We start from the raw sequence: 23,318 nt of genomic DNA, 5'->3' as shown, positions 1-23,318 counted from the left end.
TCTGCCAGAAATCATTTTAGTTACCCTTGGTGCCACAGGATCCATACAATTTCTAACTGGGTGTGAATGTTTCAACCATCTCATTCCCAGTTTCAGTGAGCCGAATGGAGAGGCGGACCAGATCAGGCGTATCAGGTCCGTGAAGGCCACGGCAGTATCAGCACCGAGATAACGCTCGGTTATTGTGTGTTCTAATAGATGATGACATATTGAAAAATACACCAAAATGATCAGAGATTGCAACATCAGCAATTTCAAGATTACTAACTTCTATATGTTTAGAAGTCATCAAATCTAGAATGTGACAGTGTTTATGAGTTGGACCTGACAAATGTTGTAAAATATCAAAAGATTAAAACACCCTCATGAATTCAGAAGTGATTGGATTTAAGGATATATCTATGTGAATATTAAAATCCCCAGTAACTAAAGCATAATTAAAATCAATATAAATTCTAGAAAGCATTTCCGCAAAATCTTCAAGAAAGTCTGTATGTAGTCTGGGAGGAGGATGGAGGATAATCAACAAAGCTGGATTATTACTGTTCAGTTGTACTGCCAGATATTTAAACGTAGAACGAAATCTTACAGCTGAATGTTTTATGGTACAAACATGCCACACCACCACCACTACCTCTCTTATGTATTCTAGGGAGAAGCTTCATTTAACACGATGGCACCATTGCTATCAAGCCAAGTCTCTGTTTGGAAAAGAAAGTCAAGACATTAATCTTCAATTAACTTAGTTATAATGAAAGACTTATTTGTGAGTGAATGGACATTTAGTAAGGAGACACTGAAGACCTAATGTGATTGATGAACATAGTTTGCATTACTCATACATTTCACTGTAATCAGATTGTGTTTGTTACAGTGCCTTGTACTATTGTGTTTTTAGCTTCTGAATACATTTTCTATTGTGATTCTGAGAGCCATGTCACCACTATTTAAAAGAAGTGGAATGTAACATTGACTAGGAGCATGGATTCCAGTATGTCAGATCTGAGAATTCACTGAGTGTGCAGGAGAGGTAGGTGAGTTCCTACAAGACTCCTGAAGTTTACCTCTGAGACAGTGAACAGATTTTCTGACGGGAGATGGTGAGCTCCAGTGACTGACATGACTGCTGGTGCTTGGGTGCAAGATCAGTTCTTTTTTCTCCGAGTTTCCTAATTTCATTGCTGCCATAGCAACAACTGGAAATGCAAACAGATATGACATTTTGGCAATGTCCTTTGGCATTGAAATGGCTTGCCACTTGGCAGATCCTTAATTCTGAAGGTCTTCAACAAACCAAACAGCTTGCCTTGTCTTTTTTTTTTTTTTTTTTTGCCCTGTCTTGAGTCCGACAATATAAAGCTGATTACGTCTTTTGGAAGTAATGCAGTAAACGACTCCTGCAGCAATGTGTGAGGAAGAATGGGTCATGACAGTTGATTGTTCAGTACCAGTTATGTTAGTGGCTGTGTTAATACATTTACATGTGGCACGTCTAGATCAGTGCCAAGCTACAGTACCACAGTTATTATCTGAAAAGGTCATTTTTATCACTCTTGACAATCATGTCTTTGATGTTTTTGCTTATATTATATATCCTATATATTGATAAAGTGAAATATATTGAATTAAAGTAGGAGTGTCAGAAACGTTGATTGCTGTTGTACATTCAGGCATTAACTAGTTTGTGTAAGGGGTGACGGACAGAAGCAGCAGACACGTTTGGCAGTGCTGGGTCCAGTTTAATGTCTCCATAACAGACACAGCACAACAAAAACAGTCAGAAATAAGTATAGAACAGAGGAGCGTAACGGCTCAAAACACCGTCTAAGTCACGTCTCACTTGGCCTTGCAACGGTAGGCGTGGCGAAAGCAGCACGGCAACAGGTCCGGGTTGCTAAAGCAGTGCACAGCTGGGAGTGGCGGGACCTGTGGGCTTATAAAGGAAGCGGCAGTGATATGGAACAGGTGTGTGTGATAATGAGCTGGTTAACCGGAGTGATTAGTAGGCAGGTGATTGTGAGCGAGGAAGTGTGTGATTGCTGTTGCGTGATGAAGTGGGCGGATCCCCTGCAGAGCCGGTCCGGCCTACCGTGACAGTTTGACGGCTCATGGGGTTTGGGAGCAAGTGTTGCTTTAGTGTATGTAAAAAGCTCTTCTCAAGAAAGAATTACCATTAATAAATGCATTAATATAAACCGTAAACCATTAATGTGTAATTGGCTCCTTCTTGGGTGCTTGTCACAGGTGTGATTGTGACGGCGAGGAAGTTTGACAGGGAGCGTCAGAGGGAGTACGCAGTGGCCGTCACGGCAACAGACCAGGCAGCAGACCCCCTCATCGGCATCTGCCAGCTGAATATACTCATTCTGGATGAGAACGACAACAGTCCAAAGTTTGAGACCCTGCGCTACGAGCGTGAGCACTCTTCTCACTCTTCTCACTCTTCTCACTCTTCTCACTCTTCTCCCCTCACACACTTCAGCACACGGAGGACACGCAGCAGTGTGGTGTCACACTGGACCCCACACAGAGGACACACAGCAGTGTGGTGTCATACTGTAATCTCACACATAGGACACACAGCAGTGTGGTGTCATACTGGAGTCTCACACATAGGACACGCAGCAGTGTGGTGTCATACTGTAATCTCACACATAGGACACACAGCAGTGTGGTGTCATACTGGACCCCCACACATAGGACACACAGCAGTGTGGTGTCACACTGGACCCCACACAGAGGACACGCAGCAGTGTGGTGTCACACTGGACCCCACACAGAGGACACACAGCAGTGTGGTGTCATACTGGACCCCCACACAGAGGACACACAGCAGTGTGGTGTCACACTGGACCCCACACAGAGGACACACAGCAGTGTGGTGTCACACTGGACCCCACACAGAGGACACACAGCAGTGTGGTGTCATACTGGACCCCCACACAGAGGACACACAGCAGTGTGGTGTCATACTGGACCCCCACACAGAGGACACACAGCAGTGTGGTGTCATACTGGACCCCCACACAGAGGACACACACCAGTGTGGTGTCATACTGTAATCTCACACATAGGACACACACCAGTGTGGTGTCATACTGTAATCTCACACATAGGACACACAGCAGTGTGGTGTCATACTGTAATCTCACACATAGGACACACAGCAGTGTGGTGCCATACTGTAATCTCACACATAGGACACGCAGCAGTGTGGTGTCATACTGTAATCTCACACATAGGACACGCAGCAGTGTGGTGTCATACTGTAATCTCACACATAGGACACACAGCAGTGTGGTGTCATACTGGACCCCCACACATAGGACACACAGCAGTGTGGTGTCATACTGGACCCCCACACATAGGACACACAGCAGTGTGGTGTCATACTGTAATCTCACACATAGGACACGCAGCAGTGTGGTGTCATACTGTAATCTCACACATAGGACACACAGCAGTGTGGTGTCATACTGGACCCCCACACATAGGACACACAGCAGTGTGGTGTCATACTGGACCCCCACACAGAGGACACGCAGCAGTGTGGTGTCATACTGTAATCTCACACATAGGACACACAGCAGTGTGGTGTCATACTGGACCCCCACACATAGGACACACAGCAGTGTGGTGTCATACTGGACCCCCACACATAGGACACACAGCAGTGTGGTGTCATACTGTAATCTCACACATAGGACACACAGCAGTGAGGTGTCATACTGTAATCTCACACATAGGACACGCAGCAGTGTGGTGTCAAACTGGACCCCCACACGGAGGACACTCAGCAGTGTGGTGTCATACTGGAATCTCACACATAGGACACGCAGCAGTGTGGTGTTAAACTGGACCCCCACACAGAGGACACACAGCAGTGTGGTGTCATACTGGAATCTCACACATAGGACACGCAGCAGTGTGGTGTCAAACTGGACCCCCACACAGAGGACACAGAGGAACTTCCAAGTTTAAGACACTAGAAGTACCATCAATACAACAGAGGGGCACGCAAGCATTGTTTGTAAATAAACACAGTTAATCAGTTACCATCAGAATGAAGTCTCCACAGTTTTAAAAATGAACCAAATAGTATGCGAACAGGATGTTCAAATATATTCCAATTTCTAACAGAAAAATATAATGTATTCTTGAATAATAGGTACAGGAGTGAAAATGTGCAGACTTTTACATTAGTTTTTGATAAAAGATATTGAAATAATTACAGAGTCATTGGTAATGGGCTCTTTGTAAAAATACTGAGACCTGAAGTTCTGTTCCTGAAATCCTGCAAAGCACAAATGAAATGCAGACTGATCTGATTTAATTCAATACATTTCTTTTTCCTCTATTACCACATGCCCCCCCTCCTTCCCCGTGTCTGATTGGAGTCATTTGTATTCTGTGCTCCGTGCGGTTAGACTTCTTGCGGGAGGACACCATGATTGGCACCAGCTTCCTGCGTGTGGCGGCGCATGACGATGACTACAGCACCAACGCGGCCATCACTTACTCCATGTCTAAGGAACAGCCGGAATACCTGCGTGTCAACCCCGTGACGGGCTGGGTTTATGTCAACCAGCCCATCTCACAGGTCAGCGTATGCTGTTGTTGAGACCCACACACACAAATCACAACGGATTCAAAACCCATGGATCTCTGGGGTTAGGGAGAAAATTGATCACGTTCTTACTGGAAAACATAATGGCACAGGGAGTGTGTGTGTGTGTGTGTGGGGGGGGGGGGGGGGGGGGGGCGAGCAGTAGAAGGTTTGTAAATATGGTCACGTCTCATGGTTGGTTTTGGAAAGTATGAATTGACTGGATGTCTTTTGACACAGCACTTGGAGTTACCCTCATGCGGAGTGTACTTTCAACTCTAATCCAGGCATAATCTTTCTCAAGTGTTCCCAAAGACCTCAATAAGCTGGGAGGGTTGTGTTCAGCTGGTAGTAAACCCTCGCAGGGTCGCAGATACCAGGTAGAGTGTTTTTAAATCCTGTGAAGTCCCCATTCAATGAATTGGTTTATTTTATAGAGGACGCCTGCTTTTACGCTGCATGTATATCCAGGCATTCAGTGGATTTTGGCATTCAGAGATCAGTGGCCTGATTTCCCCCTGGTGTGTGTTGAAGGTGGTTTAAGTTATGTAGCCAAATTTTACATTGGTCTGATGGGTTAAAAAAAATGCTGAATGTTTATTATGGATTGTGTGATATTTATTTGTAATTAATATTATGTTTTTGGTAAGGCTTAAACAACAGACTGTTTTACTAATGAAAAGAGGGAAGAAAAAAGATGGGTGTTAGAAGTATGATTATGCGTGTGTGTGTGTGTGTGTGTGTGTGTGTGAGAGAGAGAGAGAGAGAGAAAGAGAGGGAGAGAGAGAGAGAAAGATGAAGAGAATTAAACTTTTTTGATATGAGGACCCCAAAGAGAAGCAGCCTCAGTTTTAACAGTTGCCATGGCTACCAAGGGTATAAGGTGTGTGCGTGTTTTTGTGTGAGACATTTTGTGTGTCTGAGTAGGTCAGCATGAATTTGTTTGGCTGTCATCACATCAGACAGCATGAACACCTCTGTTTACACAAGGCAGAGCAGCACAGCCACGGGGGGATACTGAAGATGCTCCCCACGTTAACTGGCCTTCACACCTCTGACTTGTGGCATCCACTGAGCTGACAATGCTGACACAGTTCATTACAAATGCAAACAACCATATTAATTGATTATAACACGGCTTCAGTTCCTCCGCTGTGCTCTGCCATTATTTATGTGATGGGCGACTGATGGCTTTTAAATGATGATCAGCAAGCCAAAACGTGAACAAACAGAGCCTGGGTGAGCTTGTCATCTGGTGCAGGGGTCAACGTTAACGATGATGATGCTGCTTTTGCTGCAGAGGACCTACATCACCAGGGAGATCGTGGCCACGGATGGAGGGAACCAGAGCAGCTCTGTGGAGTTGGCCGTCACGATCACCAACGTGAGAAACCAGCCTCCGCAGTGGGAGAGAGACAGCTACGAGGTGGTCATACCGGAGAACACCGTCAGGGACACGCCCATAGTGGTATGCACCAATCCTAACTGTTAGAGCCACTTGGAGACACTCCCACAGTGGGATGCACCAATCCTAACTGTTAGAGCCAGTTGAAGACACTCCCACAGTGGGATGCACCAATCCTAACTGTTAGAGTGGGTTGGAGACATTCCCACAGTGGTATGCACCAATCCTAACTGTTAAAGCGGGTTTGGAGACACTCCCACAGTGGGATGCACCAATCCTAACTGTTAGAGCGGGTTTGGAGACACTCCCACAGTGGAATGCACCAATCCTAACTGTTAGAGTGGGTTGGAGACATTCCAACTGTCCTTAGTGTCCATCCATGCTGTTAGAGACTGTTACTCTTTGAGACATGTACCACAGTGGTGTCCATCTATCCTTTCTGTTAGAGACTTTTCATTCCCACCCTGACGGTTAACACACAGAGGTCAACTGTGTATGAAACATTACTGCTCATTGTACAAAAGAAAACATCAAATAAATGGCTGAAATGGATGGCCGAGTGCTTGGTTAAGTACCCTCCTGTCATACAGCACGTTAGTGACCATAAGGACGAGTAAATGTCACATATGCCTGTACAGTAATGCACATTGCTGTGCAGACGCACAGGGCCAAAGTCCACAGTACAAGCTCTTTGCATTCAGCCTGTAGATTGGTTGCCAAATTTATCAACATCACTTTGCTCGTGGTGAGCTGAGTGCATTGCACAAGTGTATTAGTCAGCACTGAACTACAGACTCTTAGCACTTCCATTAAACCATAGGTCAGCCCAGCTGGAGCTCCCTGTATAAAGAAACCTATATGACCCCATTCTATGTGTTACATATCACATGAATAGCAGAGTTTAGCCCCTTCATGAGGTTTGCTGTGTGCCGTGTGGGTGAGGAGGCGTGAGGGACTTCCCAGATGCTATATCCAGCGCTGTCGTGTTGTGTCACAGCTTTCCGCTTGACCGACCGTGTGTCTCCTGTGAGACATATACATATACATACACACACGCACCGAGCACCAATGATTTGCACCCTGCCCAAAATGACTAAAAGGGCTAAAGTATTAGCTTCTCTTCCATATTCCATTACAATGGACAGATAGATGGACAGATAGACACACACACACACAAGGATATGTACCAGTACCAGTAAAAAGTTCAGACCCATATATGGATCTTGGATCATTTTGATGCTTAAGACTTTAAGACTTTAAGATGCTTAAGGCTTAATACTTATTAAAATGTAAATATCTCAGGATGAGATATGCCTATGTGTGACTTTATTTTTCAAAATGACACATTTTCAACATGACATTAATTGAAACATTTATTTTCATCGCCTCCCCCTGCCAAAAAAGAGCTTTGACTTTGAGCTTTATTCATTCACTCAGCTAACAAGTGCTCAGCATGTGTGGGAACCTCTTCAAGGCTGTGGAAAAACCATCCCAGGTGGTTCCCTTAAGAATTCGGCTGAGAGAATGCCAAGTGTGGGTAAACCTGTCATCACGGCAAAGAACGTCTACTTTGAAGGCCCTGAAATAAAAGCTAGATCTGTTTGATCAGTCTAAAACTTTTTTTTTATTCACTGCCTAATTCCATATGAGCTTCTCCACAGTTCTCAGGTCTTCCGTGTTATTTTAAATTGTGGGAAGATGTCAAAACAAAGGAAGAGCAGGTGTGTCTTTTGACCAGAACTGGATGTACAAGCTGTGCTTGTGCGTTTTTAATGTGTGTCTGGCTACACCAGGCTTCACTGTCCCCAGAGGCCGTGGTAGTCTAGACCCAGCCTTCTCATTACTGTCTCTGCCCTTGCTTCTATTTTTAAATGAGCGACTGCATCACAACCCCTGGCCAGGGATTGGCCAATCAATCACCATCGCTGGATTATTCATGGCCATTTACTTTTTCTCTTCTATTCAGTTATGGGCTACATTGAAAATTCATTTGCTAAATCTCCTACAGTTCCTTCACAAGCTATTAAGGCCATTAAAAATGTAGGAGGATATTTTACTAAATGTGGAAGTGCTGTGTGATGCTGTACGTGAATGGAGTCTGAAAAGAGGAGAGGGAACGTGTGTAAGAGAAAGAGGGATGGATGAGGGCAGTAACGAGTGCTGCTTATGTAATTGATCTGCGCTACAAACGTTTGTTTTCCTGTTAGAATAGGAAGTAGTGGAGCCTGCTGGATATGTAATTGATCTGGAGTGGAAGAGCGTGTCTTGTTCTAGCTGAACGCTTGGATTGTAAGTTTGGGACTGTGATTAGCGCGAATGTTTCTGCGAGTTTGTGACGTTTGTGATGAATAGCCTACTGGATTGAAGTCCAAACTAAGAAGACTGAGTATGCCTATATGTGGGTATTCTGTACAGTTTGTGCACACTTAATGCTGTGTTACTTGACATATTAACAAACAACAACTATTTTTTGGACAAACTTAGGACATAGCAGATTTGAAATAATGGCCATTTGTGCTGTATCGTTTAATCGTTTCTACTTTGGGGTCTTCAGACGGTCAAAGCCACATCTCTGCTGGGTGACCCCAGAGTGACCTACAACCTGGAGGATGGCACGGTCCCAGAGACCAACATGCCTGTGCGCTTCTATCTTACCCCCAACCGGGATGATGGCTCGGCTTCCATCCTGGTAGCCGAGCCCCTGGACTATGAGACTACCCGGCACTTCACGCTCAGGGTCCGTGCCCAGAATGTTGCTGCTGTGCCTTTGGCTGCTTTTACCACTGTGTATGTCAACCTCACAGGTAGGTCTGACTGGCTGGCTGTCAATCAGTCTGTCATTATTTATTTATTCTTTAAATGGCTCCATTGTTTAATGTAAATTGCTTCATTATTCATTTATAGGACTTTTCCACTGATGAAGACATTTATTTATTTACATATTTATTTTCTTCATTGTTCTTGTCTTCTTGTTGTTGTGAAATTATCTAAGACTTGATTTTGATCATTAAGATTTGTTTCTATACATTAAATATCTTTAATGTCTCCTTTAACTTTTTAATGCTATAATCTACCTAATTTCTCCTTCTGAAATGTATTATAATCTAATCCCTTATTCTAATCTATTTCAATCTACTCGTAGACCCTGAACTCCCTGTACCTAATTTTAAACCACAGTAGATATCAATTCTTTAATATCCTATATCTCCCACTCTGTTGGGCCTTTTCTGCCCCAGAATTGCTATGCATTCCTAATGCTGCAGGAAGTCTCTCTACGTTCCTGTGTAATTTACTGGATCTTCCCCACAGCCATAATAGGACTCAACTCATGCATGAGTTCTCTCGCTCTATCCCATTTATGAGTGTACTCTAACACTGATCTAGGATCAGACTCCAATCACCAGCCCAATATTAGTCCAATAAGACTTTTTATGATAAGACTGGTTTTAACTGCTCTTTTCCCCCTAAACATGGCAGCGTGTCCAACGCAGCACAGATCTTTTTCCGGAAAGCCACTCCATCATTCATGCATGCTCAGTCCTACACGGTGACATATAATTCATCCACATTCTCCTCTCATTTATTTATGTTCTCTTTCTCAAATTAAAACCAGCCACATAAGAGAGAGAGAGAGAGTGAGAGAGGGAGAAAGAGAGAGAGAGAAAGCCTAATGGATTTGGATCTCTTGTTTAATTCATAGATTACAACTTTGCCTGGGAGAAAATTAAAATCCTACAAGTGCATCAGATGGTGATTAGTGTCCAGGATGGTTCAGTCTATTAAAGATCTTGCCCTAAATTCCACTGTCCCTACTTCCTCTTTATTACTTTAGTGATGGGAGGACTCCTGTGCACATTTGCTATGGCAAGCTCTCTGGTCAATACTGAAGACAAAATTCTGCTTAAAGTTCCCATGAATTTACTTTGACATGTTTACTGTTGACTGCTGAAAAAGACTCTTTGTACAGTGTCATGTAAGCCAGAAGGGTTGCTTTTATGTTTTCTGTGTTGATTACCTCTCTGTTTACTGTGAAGTCAAGATGTTATGTCGAAGTTGGTATATAAAAAGAGAAAAATATATTTCTTTGATGCTGCTCTGTGAGCCTCTTAAGCCTGGATAATGACTCCAGCGAGAGCTGTACAGGTTCTTCTGAGAGACTGAACAAATCCCCTAGCCTGGGATTGACAGCTGAATCAGTGACAGCTCTGTCTTTGGAAAATGACAGCTAGGTTTTATGCTTTTTTTGCATTCACAGCTTTAAAATCCAAAAATGACAAGCTGTGGAACTCTGCATGCTATCCAAATACGTGAGGCATTGTGACCAAAGGCCACTGTTGACCTGCATATCAAACATATTTGGCACTGGTGTCCAGGGTGGGATTTTCCCCTCTATGCTCTGGGGATCAGCTTCCAATCACCAGCCCAAATCACTATTTGCTAAGTGACTGCAACCTTCATGTTATATTGTTAATGTCCATATTAAGGAAAGCCTAATGACTTCTGCTGCCGTCTCATCCACTTCTGTCAACAGATGTGAATGATAATGTTCCCTTCTTCACCTCCTCCATCTACGAGGCCTCGGTGATGGAGGGCGTGGAGGTTGGGACGCTGGTTCTCCAAGTGTCGGCCAATGACCTTGACCTGGGATTAAATGGAAAGGTCAGTAATAACATTATTCGTTTTCACACTTATATAACGTTTTCTAATCCAATACAAAATGCTTCCTTTGTAGACGGGCAGAGCAGTGAAGCGTGAAGGTGTCAGACTCAGGTTTGGGGTGGCATTCTGATAAGCAGCGACACACCACAAAAACATTCCACTCAGTTTTCAAACATTGGCTTAATGCGACTATAATCGGCAGCACCATCTCTATAAGTGGCACCAGTCTGAAACAATTTAAAACAAATAAAGGAGAGACTAAACCTTGCCACTTACTCGAGTATAGAGCATTCATAAGGCATGACTGGTGACAGCCAAGTAGTTAAAAGCCTTCATTGTGGGTTTATTCTGCTGGAGGGCTGACACAAGCCCCTGGCCAAGTCACATTCATTACAACCATTCTTCTGCCTTTCTGTGGGGCAAAGCCTAAAGTGGAGTCCCCTCAGTCCCGCGTCCTGTTAGAGCTCCACTTGATAGAGAGTCTGTATAGCGTGCATAAACCAATTGAGTATTAAATTTGAAGAGGAAAAAGGGCACATTTTCTTCCTGCTTTGATAGATTTACTTGAGGAATAGCGTGGCTTCTGGCATGTGTGGGGGGGGGGCAGACACTCTAGACTTCTTGTCGTTGGCTGCTGGGTAATTACGTGCCCTCTCTGCGCAGCCTCATTGAAGCACGGCTACCATGCTATCCCACATTTAGATAATGAGAATCATTTGTGGGCATGAATACTAATATGATATTTCTCTCTCTCTCTCCCTCTCTCTCTCTCTCTCTCTCTTTCTCTCTCTCTTTATGCTTTCGCTGTAACAGTTGGAAATTGCTGCTTGTTTTAATAACCTGACCCCCTACAAGCTTTCTATTAAGGCATTTACATTTAATTCTGTCTCTTATTTGTGTTCTCCCTATGATAATTTGGCTGGCAGGGCACCATTTATTCCATGCACCATGCTGTTCTAGTGGGACCACTTGAATCAGCTGGACTGGTAATTTCTGGCAGGGGCTATTGGAGACTGGAGACACACTGGGCAATCGGGTCCACCCTTTCAGGCCCGGCAGGACGCTGGCTTTGGCCTCATTCTTCTTATCCTGAATGGGTCTTAAGTTTTTTTTTTTTTTTTTTTTTTTTTTTAAGCGCTTTGCCAACTGTGAAAGTGCCATTATAACTTCTGGAAAATAACCTGAGAAGAGCTAGGGTACTGGGTGTGTAAGTTATGACTGCAAGCCTCTGGCTATCGACAGCTTAATCACACACGGCTGGATGTGGTGGCGTCATCCAGAGGCTTTGATATGTGCAGGACGACTGTGATTAATCATAACACCATCACCACTCTTCACTTCACTCCCTCTTGACTGCTCTCTGCCCAGTCTCATATTCGGTTCCTTCCTCTGTTCTTTTGTTCTTTTCCTGCATTTCTGAGTCTTCATCTCTCTTCCTCTCTCTCTCTGTCTCCCTTTCTGTCTCACTTCCTCTCCCCGTCTCACCCTCAGATCTCCTACTCCTTGCTGAATGACCGCAGTGGAGACTACCAATTCTTCCGCATCGATCCCGAACTCGGCTCCATATTCACAGAGGCTGTGTTCGACCGGGAGACCAAGGGCTCCTACCTGCTGGAAGTGAAATCTGTGGACAGCTGGGAATCCGCCAGGCCTGGGAGGCACGGGCAGCCTAATTCAGGTACGACCGGCCAACCTGAGCACAGCCTCCGGTCAACATATGTTTCGGTACTCCACACGTGTAAATTAAAGAAGAGAAAAGAGATGTTAATCACCCATTTAACTGATATAATAATGTAATGGACATGCTGATAGAAGAACAAGCTTCTCATTGGTCCCCCTCTTTAGACCTGACTGCCAGAGAGTTATAGACTCCCACCACATCTTTACACTGTCGATCTGATATAATGTGTGCAAATCTGCGCTGTGTGAGTGTGACCCCTGATGATAAACCACTAGATATTCCAGCACTGGAGTTTCGGTTTATGAAATTTTAGCAAGCTTTACACCTAATACACGCTAAGCCGCCTTTCCATTTTCGAATCCTCATTGTTTGGTGATCAACACAATCACATTAATGTGTTCAGTGCATTATCTAGTTTGCAAATGAAGAATAAAAACAGAATATGTGAAGTGGTTTTCAGACTAGCAGCTCTCTAACGCATTTTGGAATAAGGATTTGGAGCATGCTGGTTTCAGAATGAAACAGCACAGGTCTAAGCTCCAGAATGAAGACAGGTAAACATATTCTGCTCCTGCGAGACTGCAGCATACGTGATCCTGGATGCCCTGAGAATATGCAGCTCGATGAAAGAATGGCCCGGTGCAGGTCAATAGAGGTGCACTCTGACTCACTGCAGTGACACTGCGTCTTTCGCCGGTGCAGAAGTGACGTTTCGTGTGGGTTGCGCTTGGCAGAAACTTTCTTTGCGCTCATGGGAAGGCGCGTCTTCTCCCTCCCGCGTGGTCCTGTCAGGAGCGTGACGGAAAGAGACTTACAAACGCAGGAGAAATTGGGCAACACAAAACACCCCTCGCTCGCATGTGTTCCATAATACCCAGGGAGCTGTTTTGCTTGAATGTGTTATCCAGAATAGTAATGTTTAATATGTAATGCAATAGTAACGCACTGTGATATGGTGTAATGTGAAGAAATGCTTGGTGATACGTGCTGTTGTGATGTGCGTGACGTGTTTGTTTTCACCGTGCTTTGAGAACCTGGCTTTTTTTTTGGTATCGTCACGTGTTATGGTGAAATGCTTTGAGTATTGATCACTGAGCCAGCAAGACCCATACTTATAGTGCATTTTACCTTCTAATCACCATGGATTAATAAAAGTTCTTTTCATTTAAAAAGTCTTTCATTCTTGGCAGCGTTCTCAACAACATACCACTCAAATATTAAAACCGGCCGAAAAAAAGAAAAGCTTGAACGATGGTGCGTGCGGCTGTGACTCTGCGGGTATAAATGTTACATGAAGGCATGGGTGGAGTGTGGGCTTTTTCAGGGGGCGTCACCTGACACTGGCACTTGATAAATGAGCCTGCCTGGAGACGTCAGCTCCTCCCCCTCCGTCTGAAGTGGCCAATAGCCCGCAATGCTTGGGGGGGCATGGAGAAGAACATGTGTATTTGCACAAATACCATACAGATGCGGTGTAGACACACGCATAGACATACATACACAGATGCCACACACAGAGAAGAGATGAAATGTGTTGAAGGAGACTTACACGCACACACACACACACACACACACACACACACACACACACATGCAGACATCCATACATACACTTCACACACAGAAAAAATGAAATGTGATGAGATCTTGAAGGATAGTTGCATACACACACACACACACACACACACACACACACACACACACATACACACGCATAGAAATCCATACATAGACCTCACACACAGAGAAGCCATGAAATATGCCGAGATGTTGAAGGAGAGTTGCACACGCGCGCGCACCCCCCACCCCCCACACACACACACGCATATATGCATGCACACACACATTCCTCAGCTTCACAGCCTTTGCTGTATCCAACAATGTAATGGCGCCGTTCTGTCAAAGTCAACCTGAGAGGAAAACAAAGAGGCAGGAGGACACGACAGAGTATTCAGTGTTTATTTGAACTGAGAGGACGTGACCGTGGCTTCACACCGACACTCCGAGCAGCGCCGCAGCCTGACGCTAACACTTTCGCAACTCTTTCATTTGTTGAAGGATGGAGAGTTGCTTATACACACACACACACACACACACACACACACACAGATCCACACACACACACAGCAGGGCTCGGCAGGACCGAACCGAATGCCATTTTAGCCTGCCCGTTATTTAGATCCATTACAATTACCAATTAAAGAATTCATCTCGTCTTGAGAAGTACATTACAAATGATGTCTCTTCTGAAAGTGATATCAAAGGAAGGACTATTAGAGGAGCCCACACTCCCCGCCCCCACCATCCGTCCGGGCCGGGTCCCTGGGGCACATTCCTCACATCTGCCTGCTGATGGCTACGAACACAAAGCCGAGATCCAGAGATGAGCGACAGATAGCGAGGAGCAGCGGAGAGCAGAGAGAAGGGAGCAAACAGGCAGAGGAGGAAATAAGAGAGGATGGAATTGGGAGAAGGAGATAAAGGATCACAGGGAGGCAGTTATAAGGGGGGAGAGACAGATGGAGAAAAAGGAGACAAAATGAGGCAAACATGGAAATGCATTTAAAAGAGACAGAGAGAGAGAGAGATGGACAGAGAGAGTGGAAGATAAGGGGTGAAGGAGGGGGTCGGGGCTTTTAGGTTCGCATTGTGTCGGCAGGATAAAACCGGCAGCGTCGGTCTAATCTCGTGCGTGTTTACTCTCTCTTTGCTCTCCCTCAGACACGGCGTACGTGCGGATTTTCATCAGCGACGTGAACGACAACAGGCCAGCGTTTGCGCAGGCCGTGTACGAGGTGGACGTGGACGAGGACGTCGACGTGGGGGCCACCATTCTCACCGTCAGCGCCAACGATGGTGACGATGGTAAGTCGGCGCGAAGAACGCCAAGTAGCGGTATGAAAGCACACGACTGATCCGCAAAGGCGAAATATAAAAAAAACTTTTTGAACTCCTGGGAGAGGCTTTCCAAGCAGTCAGCATCTTTACTCATTGTGAGCTTAGCCTTCACGTCATAATAGTTCACAGACCGCTCTGACCGCCATGGATAAGGTGATGTATGAGGCCTAGATAGAAATTCTTCACTTTACACTTCTCTATGATGGCATTTAAAATGCACAGCACAGAATACTTCAGATACTTTCATCCAATTCAAAGTATTTTATTCTAGAGATTATAAAGATTTTCTAGCTCTTTCAAGCGAAAGCCTGGATGAAACTTTAAGATCCTGTCTTCTTGCTCATAAAAAATGAAACGTGCTCTGTAATATTTACTGTGTGCCTACAAGTTTGTACATCTGTAAGCTCTTTTTTCAAGAACACTAGTGTTATTAATGCATAAAGAGCTTAGAAATAGTTTATTTCGAGGTGTCTATGTTGTTGTTAAGACATTTTTTTGTCCTTTAAATTTTCAGGGCAGATTCTTGGACATTGTCCATCCACGAGCTTATTTTGACCCCCAATTAGAAATCACTTACAATTTCACACAAAAAGGGGAGCTTGAACATACTGGTCTTTTTTATTAAATGTAATTCCACATTTGCTTGAAAAACACCACTGTTGTTTTTGAATATAGGCCGGTCAGTCTCTCAATACAGACAGTGGAGGAATGCACACTGCAAATTACACATACCCACACAAATAACACACAGTTGCTTTAATGTGGAAGACGCAGGTGTATGAAAAGGCCTCAGATAAGCTCTCTCACATGTGAGTGCAGGAGCATGCAGTTCCATACAGACACAGGAGATATTCCTCATCGTCCAGCCCTGACGGCTCTACAGATTCCCACACAAGGCCCATCATGTCCTCTGCCCTCTACAGATTCCCACATTGGGCGCATCGTGCCCTCAGCAGATACATACATGGGGCCCATTGTGCCCTCTGCCCTCTACAGATTCCCACACGGGGCCCATCGCGCCCCTTGCCACAGCTAGTGTGGACAACTCGTTTCTGAGAACATGCAAGAATCAGCATGCAGCTCAGTGCCGTAACAGAGGTCCGTTTAGGGCCATAAGCCTCATGATGACAGATGGCTGTAAGCCTTAAGCAGCTCATGTCTGTGTTGCCTTTGTAGGTGTTAACTCCAATCAGTATTGGTGGTGAGGGGGTTGCTGTGAGTCCATATGAATGGAGATTGAGGTCCTCACCCACTGTACCACCACACCACAGTACCACCACTCCACTGTACCACCACACCACAGTACCACCACACCACAGTACCTCCACACCACTGTACCACCACACCACAGTACCTCCACACCACTGTACTTCCACACCACAGTACCACCACACCACAGTACCTCCACACCACTGTACAACTATACCACAGTACCTCCACACCACAGTACCACCACACTACTGTACCACCACACCACAGTACCTCCACACCACAGTACCACCACACCACTGTATCACTACACCACAGTACCAGCACACCACAGTACCACCACACCACAGTACCTCCACACCACTGTACAACTATACCACAGTACCTCCACACCACAGTACCTCCACACCACTGTACCACCACATCACAGTACCACCACACCACAATACCTCCACACCACAGTACCACCACACCACAGTACCTCCACACCACAGTACCACCACACCACAATACTTCCACACTACTGTACCTTCACACAACAGTACCAGCACACCACTGTACCACCACACCACAGTACCACCACTCCACTGTACCTCCACACCACTGTACCTCCACACCATAGTACCACCACACCACAGTACCACCACACCACAGTACCTCCACACCACAGTACCTCCACATCACAGTACCACCACTCCACAGTACCTCCACACCACAGTACCTCCACACCACTGTACAACTATACCACAGTACCTCCACACCACAGTACCTTCACTCCACTGTACCTCCACACCACAGTACCACCACACCACTGTACCACCACACCACAATACCTCCACACCACAATACCTCCACACCACTACCTCCACACCACAGTACCACCACACCACAATACCTCCACACTACTGTACCTCTACACCACAGTACCACCACACCACTGTACCACCACATCACAGTACCACCACACCACAATACCTCCACACCACTGTACCAGCACACCACTGTACCACCACACCACAGTACCACCACTCCACAGTATCTCCACACCACAGTAGTTTCACACCACAGTACCTCCACACCACTGTACCTCCACACCATAGTACCACCACACCACAGTACCTCCACACCACAGTACCTCCACACCATAGTACCACCACACCACAGTACCACCACACCACAGTACCTCCACACCATAGTACCACCACACCACAGTACCACCACACCACTGTACCTCCACACCACAGTACCTCCACACCATAGTACCACCACACCACAGTACCACCACACCACAGTACCTCCACACCACAGTACCTCCACACCACAGTACCTCCACACCACAGTACCACCACACCACTGTACCTCCACACCACAGTACCACCACACCATTGTACCACCACACCACAGTACAACTATACCACAGTACCTCCACACCACAGTACCTTCACACCACTGTACCTCCACACCACAGTACCACCACACTACTGTACCACCACACCACAGTACCACCACACCACTGTACCACTACACCACAGTACCACCACACCACTGTACATTCCAGCACAGCATCTCCAAATCAGAAATGTCAGACCCGGCCAAGAAGGAAGGAGGAACACTGTTTATGCTGTTTGTGTGTTGGTGCTGGTTACCTTTGCCTCCCCTTCCACAGGGAACCGTTCCCTGGCAAATACGAACTTAATGAGCAAAATGCAACTGCATTCATTCATGCAGCTTTTCACCCGTGTCATTAGCATCGCCGAACATGATAGGTGATGAGATTATGTATTCCTCGTCCTCCTCATGCCTTTTCCCCCCTCTCTCTCATGCTTCAAGATGTCTTGCTGCTGAGAAATGTCACCCTCCCGTTTCATAGTGCTAGTGGCGGCAGGGCTGGTGCCTTAATATTGGCACGTTTTCATTTTGCTTCTGCAATAGTTTAATTGGATGGAGAAGTAAGCCAGCAATGTCTTAAATTACTCCACTAATTCTGAGGTTCAGACATGTAACAGCAGGTGGGTTTGACTGAGCTAATAAGACGTGTAAAAAGTGTAAAAAACTGCATGGCTAGGGTCTCATACCTCAAGAGTAAGACATGTCTGGTGTAGTTCCATGTGAACTGAAGGGAGTGTGTGTCCTCTAATGGCAACTAGAGAAGCTACTTTGCGGAGTTTCAGATATAAATGTTCATTACAAAAACATTTTTCTATATACATCTTTTGAAAGGGCACTTCCTAACAGGCATACAACCTCTATGCTTTTAGCTTAATTTCTAGGACAGTTAATGATGTCTGCAGTCTAATGCCAGAGCACGCCATCCACTCTTTGTTGTTTCCCAGGCGCCAACGCCAAGTTACGCTACCAGATCACGTCTGGCAACACGGGTGGTGTTTTCGACGTGGAGCCCGAGGTGGGCACCATCTTCGTGGCGCAGCCGCTGAACTACGAGCAGACGAAACGCTACAAGCTGCACGTGCTGGCGTCCGATGGCAAGTGGGAGGACTACGCCACCGTGGCGGTCAGCGTGGTGAACCGCAACGACGAGGCGCCCGTCTTCACCTTCAACGAGTACTACAGCAGCGTGACAGAGGAGCTGGATGGCTCGCCCGTCTTCGTGCTTCAGGTTGGTTCAGCCTAGAGGGACAGAGGGGGGGTTGTGGTGGTTCTGTGGTGCTGGGCCTGATGCGTGCACACTCCAGGTCAACGCGAGAGTGTCGGGTGTTCGGCAGCAGTCCACATATTCTCTTCCAAAAGGACTAGGGGCAGGGGAGGGAATGCTATCGCTTGCAAAACCACAGAGAAAGCTCAAATTGCTAGTTACCAACTACTAGCATTATGCAAATGACGCTGCGCTTTTATGCTAGGTAGTTATGTTAGTTTTCTGTCTTTTTTTTTTGGCGTAACACGCTCCTGTTCTCTTTTGGTGTTCAACGAAACCCAGCATCCCCAAACAGCGCACAGGGAGAGAGCTAAAGTGGGCCTTGATTACTACTGGGAAGTCAGGGTGAGCAAGTCTCATTTCCCCGAATTCAAGGACTTCACAGAATTTCAGTCACCGCCTTCTTGAAAATTGGCATGTGATTAATTTTGAATGAGGAGGCAAATGAATCAGGCTACATGGGGCTCACGTTTAAATGGCTGCACAGGCACTTATCATGCCAGGGACTTCTATTACTCTAATATTCTGGATGAAAAGATTGGTTGATTTGGGGCTGCAATTGTTTTTGCCATCCTTTAAAATGTTTTACTCTCATTAATCCATTATTCTACATGCTTTTGAGTTGCCACTTGAAGAAGGTTTCATTATTTTTTTTTCTTTTGTTTTAAACCCTGAATTACAGCTGATGACATCATACTCTTTGTCCAAGTTGTTCCTTGGAATAGCATTTTGCTGGTTATTTTCTGCACCTAGGTCTCGGGCTAAATTATCCTCATGTTTTGAGCTGTTAGTCGCTCCTCGCTAAATTTAATTGCATCGAGGGAATTCAGGCTCTTGGCCGGTATTGCTCAGATCTGGCAGCAGGGTTATGCGACACAGTTCAATCACCCACAAAGTCGGGACACTTTAATAATTTAAGGAAAAAAAGAGGCTGGTGTCGTTTTAGCAAAAAAAAAAAAAGGGAAAAAAAGCCCTAACATGTTCCCTTTGATGTTGTAGGTAACAGCATCTGACCCAGATAAGGATGCTGACCAGGAAGCACTTCGCTACTCTCTGCATGGCCAGGGCGCTGACAGCGAGTTCATGATTGATGAGGTGACGGGGAAGATCTACGCGCAGAAGACGCTGGACAGGGAGGCAAGAGCCGTGTGGCGTTTCGTGGTCTTGGCAACGGACGAGGGCGGCGAAGGGCTGACTGGGTTCACCGATGTCATCATCAACGTGTGGGACATCAATGACAATGCCCCGGTCTTCGGATGTGCTCCGGACAGCTGCCATGGAAACGTGGCAGAGAACTCACCACCTGGCACGTCCGTGATGGAGCTGACCGCCACGGACCTGGATGATGCGGCCGTGGGACAGAACGCGGTGCTGGCGTACAGGGTCGTGGGTAGCACGGTCCTCAGCGGAGGAGGTGTCATGGCAGACATGTTCACCATCAACGGTGCCACGGGGACGGTCTCCGTGGCCGCGGCTGGCCTCGACAGGGAGAAGACGGAGTCGTACCTTCTGGTGGTGGAAGCCAGGGACGGAGGCGGCATGACGGGAACGGCGACAGCCACCATCCGTGTGACGGACATCAACGACCACGCCCCCCGCTTCCTGGAGCGCTCTTGCGCGGCCCGGATCTCCGAAAGCAGCGAGCCCAACACGGCCGTGCTGGAACTGGCCGCCGAGGACGCGGACGCTGGCGAGAACGGTCAGCTGACCTTCAGTGTGGTGGCTGGTGACCCTGAGCAGAAGTTCTACATGGTGAGTCACCGACAAGATCAGCGGGGCACCCTGCGACTGAAGAAGCGCCTGGACTACGAGCGGCCAGGCGAGCAGAGGTTCAACCTCACCATTAAAGTGGAGGACCTGGAGTATTCTAGCCAGCTGCACTGCACCGTGGATATAGAGGACTACAATGACCACGCTCCAGTCTTCATCCCCCACTTCCTGCAGCTCCCTGCCCTGAGAGAGGACATCCCGGTTGGCTCCAGCGTGGCCATGGTAGCCGCCAGTGACTCGGACTCTGGCCTGAACCGTGAAATCATCTACAGCATAGCCCCTGAGTCAGACCCCCATAGCCTGTTTTCAGTGGACCAGACCGGGCTGGTCACTGTGGCCAGGCAGCTGGACCGGGAGGAGGCAGCTCAGCATCATCTAGTCGTCCTTGCGACAGATCATGGGGCTCCACCTCTCACCGGCACCGCCACCATCCAAATGTCCCTGCTGGACGTCAATGACAATGGGCCAGAGTTCGAGGCCACGTATGCCCCTGTGGTGTGGGAAAACATCCCTGGGCCACAGGTGGTGCACCTCAACGCCAGTTCCACCCTGCTGAGAGCCATCGACCGAGACTCAGCAGAGAACGGCTCACCCTTCTCCTTCTCCGTCCCTCCCGAATACCGCTACAGCAACGACTTTCTCCTGCGGGATAACGAAAACGACACGGCTACCGTCACGGCGCTCAGGGCCTTTGACAGGGAACGGCAGAAGGAGTTTCTGTTGCCCGTCATCATGGCTGACAGTGGAAAGCCGCCCCAGACAGTCACCGGCACACTAACCATTACCATTGGTGACAAAAACGACCATGCCCACGTTGCTGGAGAAAAGAAAATATACATCAATACTCACAGAGGTAAAACACATTAATAGCATTTCCCACTAATTAATCAATTATTCTGCTCAATTATGCACTAAACTAATTAAAACTCTGTTAAGAATGTTTTCTGGCGTTAAAGAGATCAATGTCATCCTATTCAGCATATTATTACAACAGGCCTCAGAAATTTGCTTTCAGCTGCTGTGAGAAATGTGATCCTCATGCTTAAGGGATTTTGAAAGTCTTAAAACCCCCTGCAGATTGCCCAAACATTCTAATTTGTGCTTTAAATAAGTAATTAAGTTGTAAAGTTAAACGAGGTAATATTATCTCAGGCTGATTTCTAATTAAACTATGGAAATGACTGAGAATGTTTGATCCATGCTTAAAACTCATTTCCACATCTCTAAAAGCAGATTGTAAACACTCATAGTCCAGCACATACAGAAATCTTCGGAAAACAAAAAATCTCTTTAACACCATTCCACACAAATGTAGTTTTTCCAGGAAAGATTTATGGTCTTTGGAGGAAAAAAACGCGTGAGCGCATCTTTATGGCGTTGACGGCTGCGGTGGAGCTCACAGCAGTGTGTCTCTGCTCATCTTTCGGGGAACACACTTGTTCACTTCTTGGGGAATTCTGAGGATAAATAGATGTTTCGTGAACTCTCAGGTGTGCAAGGCATAACGACGGAGAGGAGAGTGCTGAAGCAGCAGCTGCCTGGCCTCATTCTTCTACATGGAGCTCCGATGTGTTGTGCTCATCAGCTCCTTGTGCTAAAAGCATAGCAACCAGAGCAAAGTGGCCTTGTCCTTACACTTGTAGCAGGGGGTGGTGGTGGTTTCTCGCTTGAGAGCTTCTTGTGCTAAAAGCATAGCAACCATAGCAAAGAGAGAATGGATCCATTAAGGTATTTTAAGGCCGAACAGGAAAGTTGCGATGACAGTTTCTCGGTGTTCTGTGTTTTCTTACAGAATAATGGGTGAAGATAGAAAACTGGTAAAGATTCATATATGTATTACTGAGCAAGGCAAATTTGAGATCCTAATTATTAAACAGTCAGAATTGGCTTGTAGTCAGAAGTAGTGTTGCCACCTGTTCCGGTTTTCCTGGGACTGTCCCGGTTTGTCCCGGTTTTTATTCTTTTTAACATTCGGTCCCGGCAAAAAAACTAGGTTAGTTCAAACCACGATTCAGACTGTTTCTGCACACTTTAAATCTGTTTTTGTTTTCTCGCTGTGTCCATTTTAAACCCCTCCGGTAATAGTTTACGTTCGCCACCCCCCCCGCTCAACAACTTACGTTCGCCACACCCCCCCCCCCCCCCGTCAACAGATTGCACTCGCCACCCTGTGTCAGTATGACAGTGTCCTTGTTTTTTGTCAGACCTAGGTGGCAACCCTAGTCAGAAGCCAATCGCCCACTGCCACTGAGAAGCAAGTCTTATGAAATTTCCACTAGGCTGCATATAGCAGAGCGCTTTGGCCCTGGATAGATGACTCGTCATGTTTACTGCTGAAGCACTGTGGCTAAGGTTAGCTTCTGAAGACCCATGTGCTAGCATAGCTTTGTTCTTTGCCTACCTAGCTAGTCAGAAAAAGCCAATTCATTTTGCTCCA

At 46.3% G+C, this 23,318-nt stretch overlaps 1 protein-coding gene across 1 annotated transcript in view; it reads left to right on the top strand.

The window, feature by feature from the left end:
• LOC143509457 (neural-cadherin) overlaps positions 1-23,318 on the top strand; it is a 150,069-nt gene that overhangs the window by 72,104 nt on the left and 54,647 nt on the right. The window contains 9 exon segments of the mRNA XM_076998207.1: positions 2,245-2,415; positions 4,428-4,600; positions 5,907-6,074; positions 8,566-8,815; positions 10,543-10,670; positions 12,162-12,348; positions 15,073-15,216; positions 18,792-19,075; positions 20,111-21,734. Of these exon segments, the coding sequence (XP_076854322.1) occupies positions 2,245-2,415; positions 4,428-4,600; positions 5,907-6,074; positions 8,566-8,815; positions 10,543-10,670; positions 12,162-12,348; positions 15,073-15,216; positions 18,792-19,075; positions 20,111-21,734 (3,129 nt within the window).

The sequence above is a fragment of the Brachyhypopomus gauderio genome, chromosome 1 (assembly GCF_052324685.1).
Source record: "Brachyhypopomus gauderio isolate BG-103 chromosome 1, BGAUD_0.2, whole genome shotgun sequence".
NCBI classification, from domain to species: Eukaryota; Metazoa; Chordata; class Actinopteri; order Gymnotiformes; family Hypopomidae; genus Brachyhypopomus; species Brachyhypopomus gauderio.
Note: the sequence above shows the minus strand (reverse complement) of the source record. Positions and strands in the feature narration are given on the sequence as shown.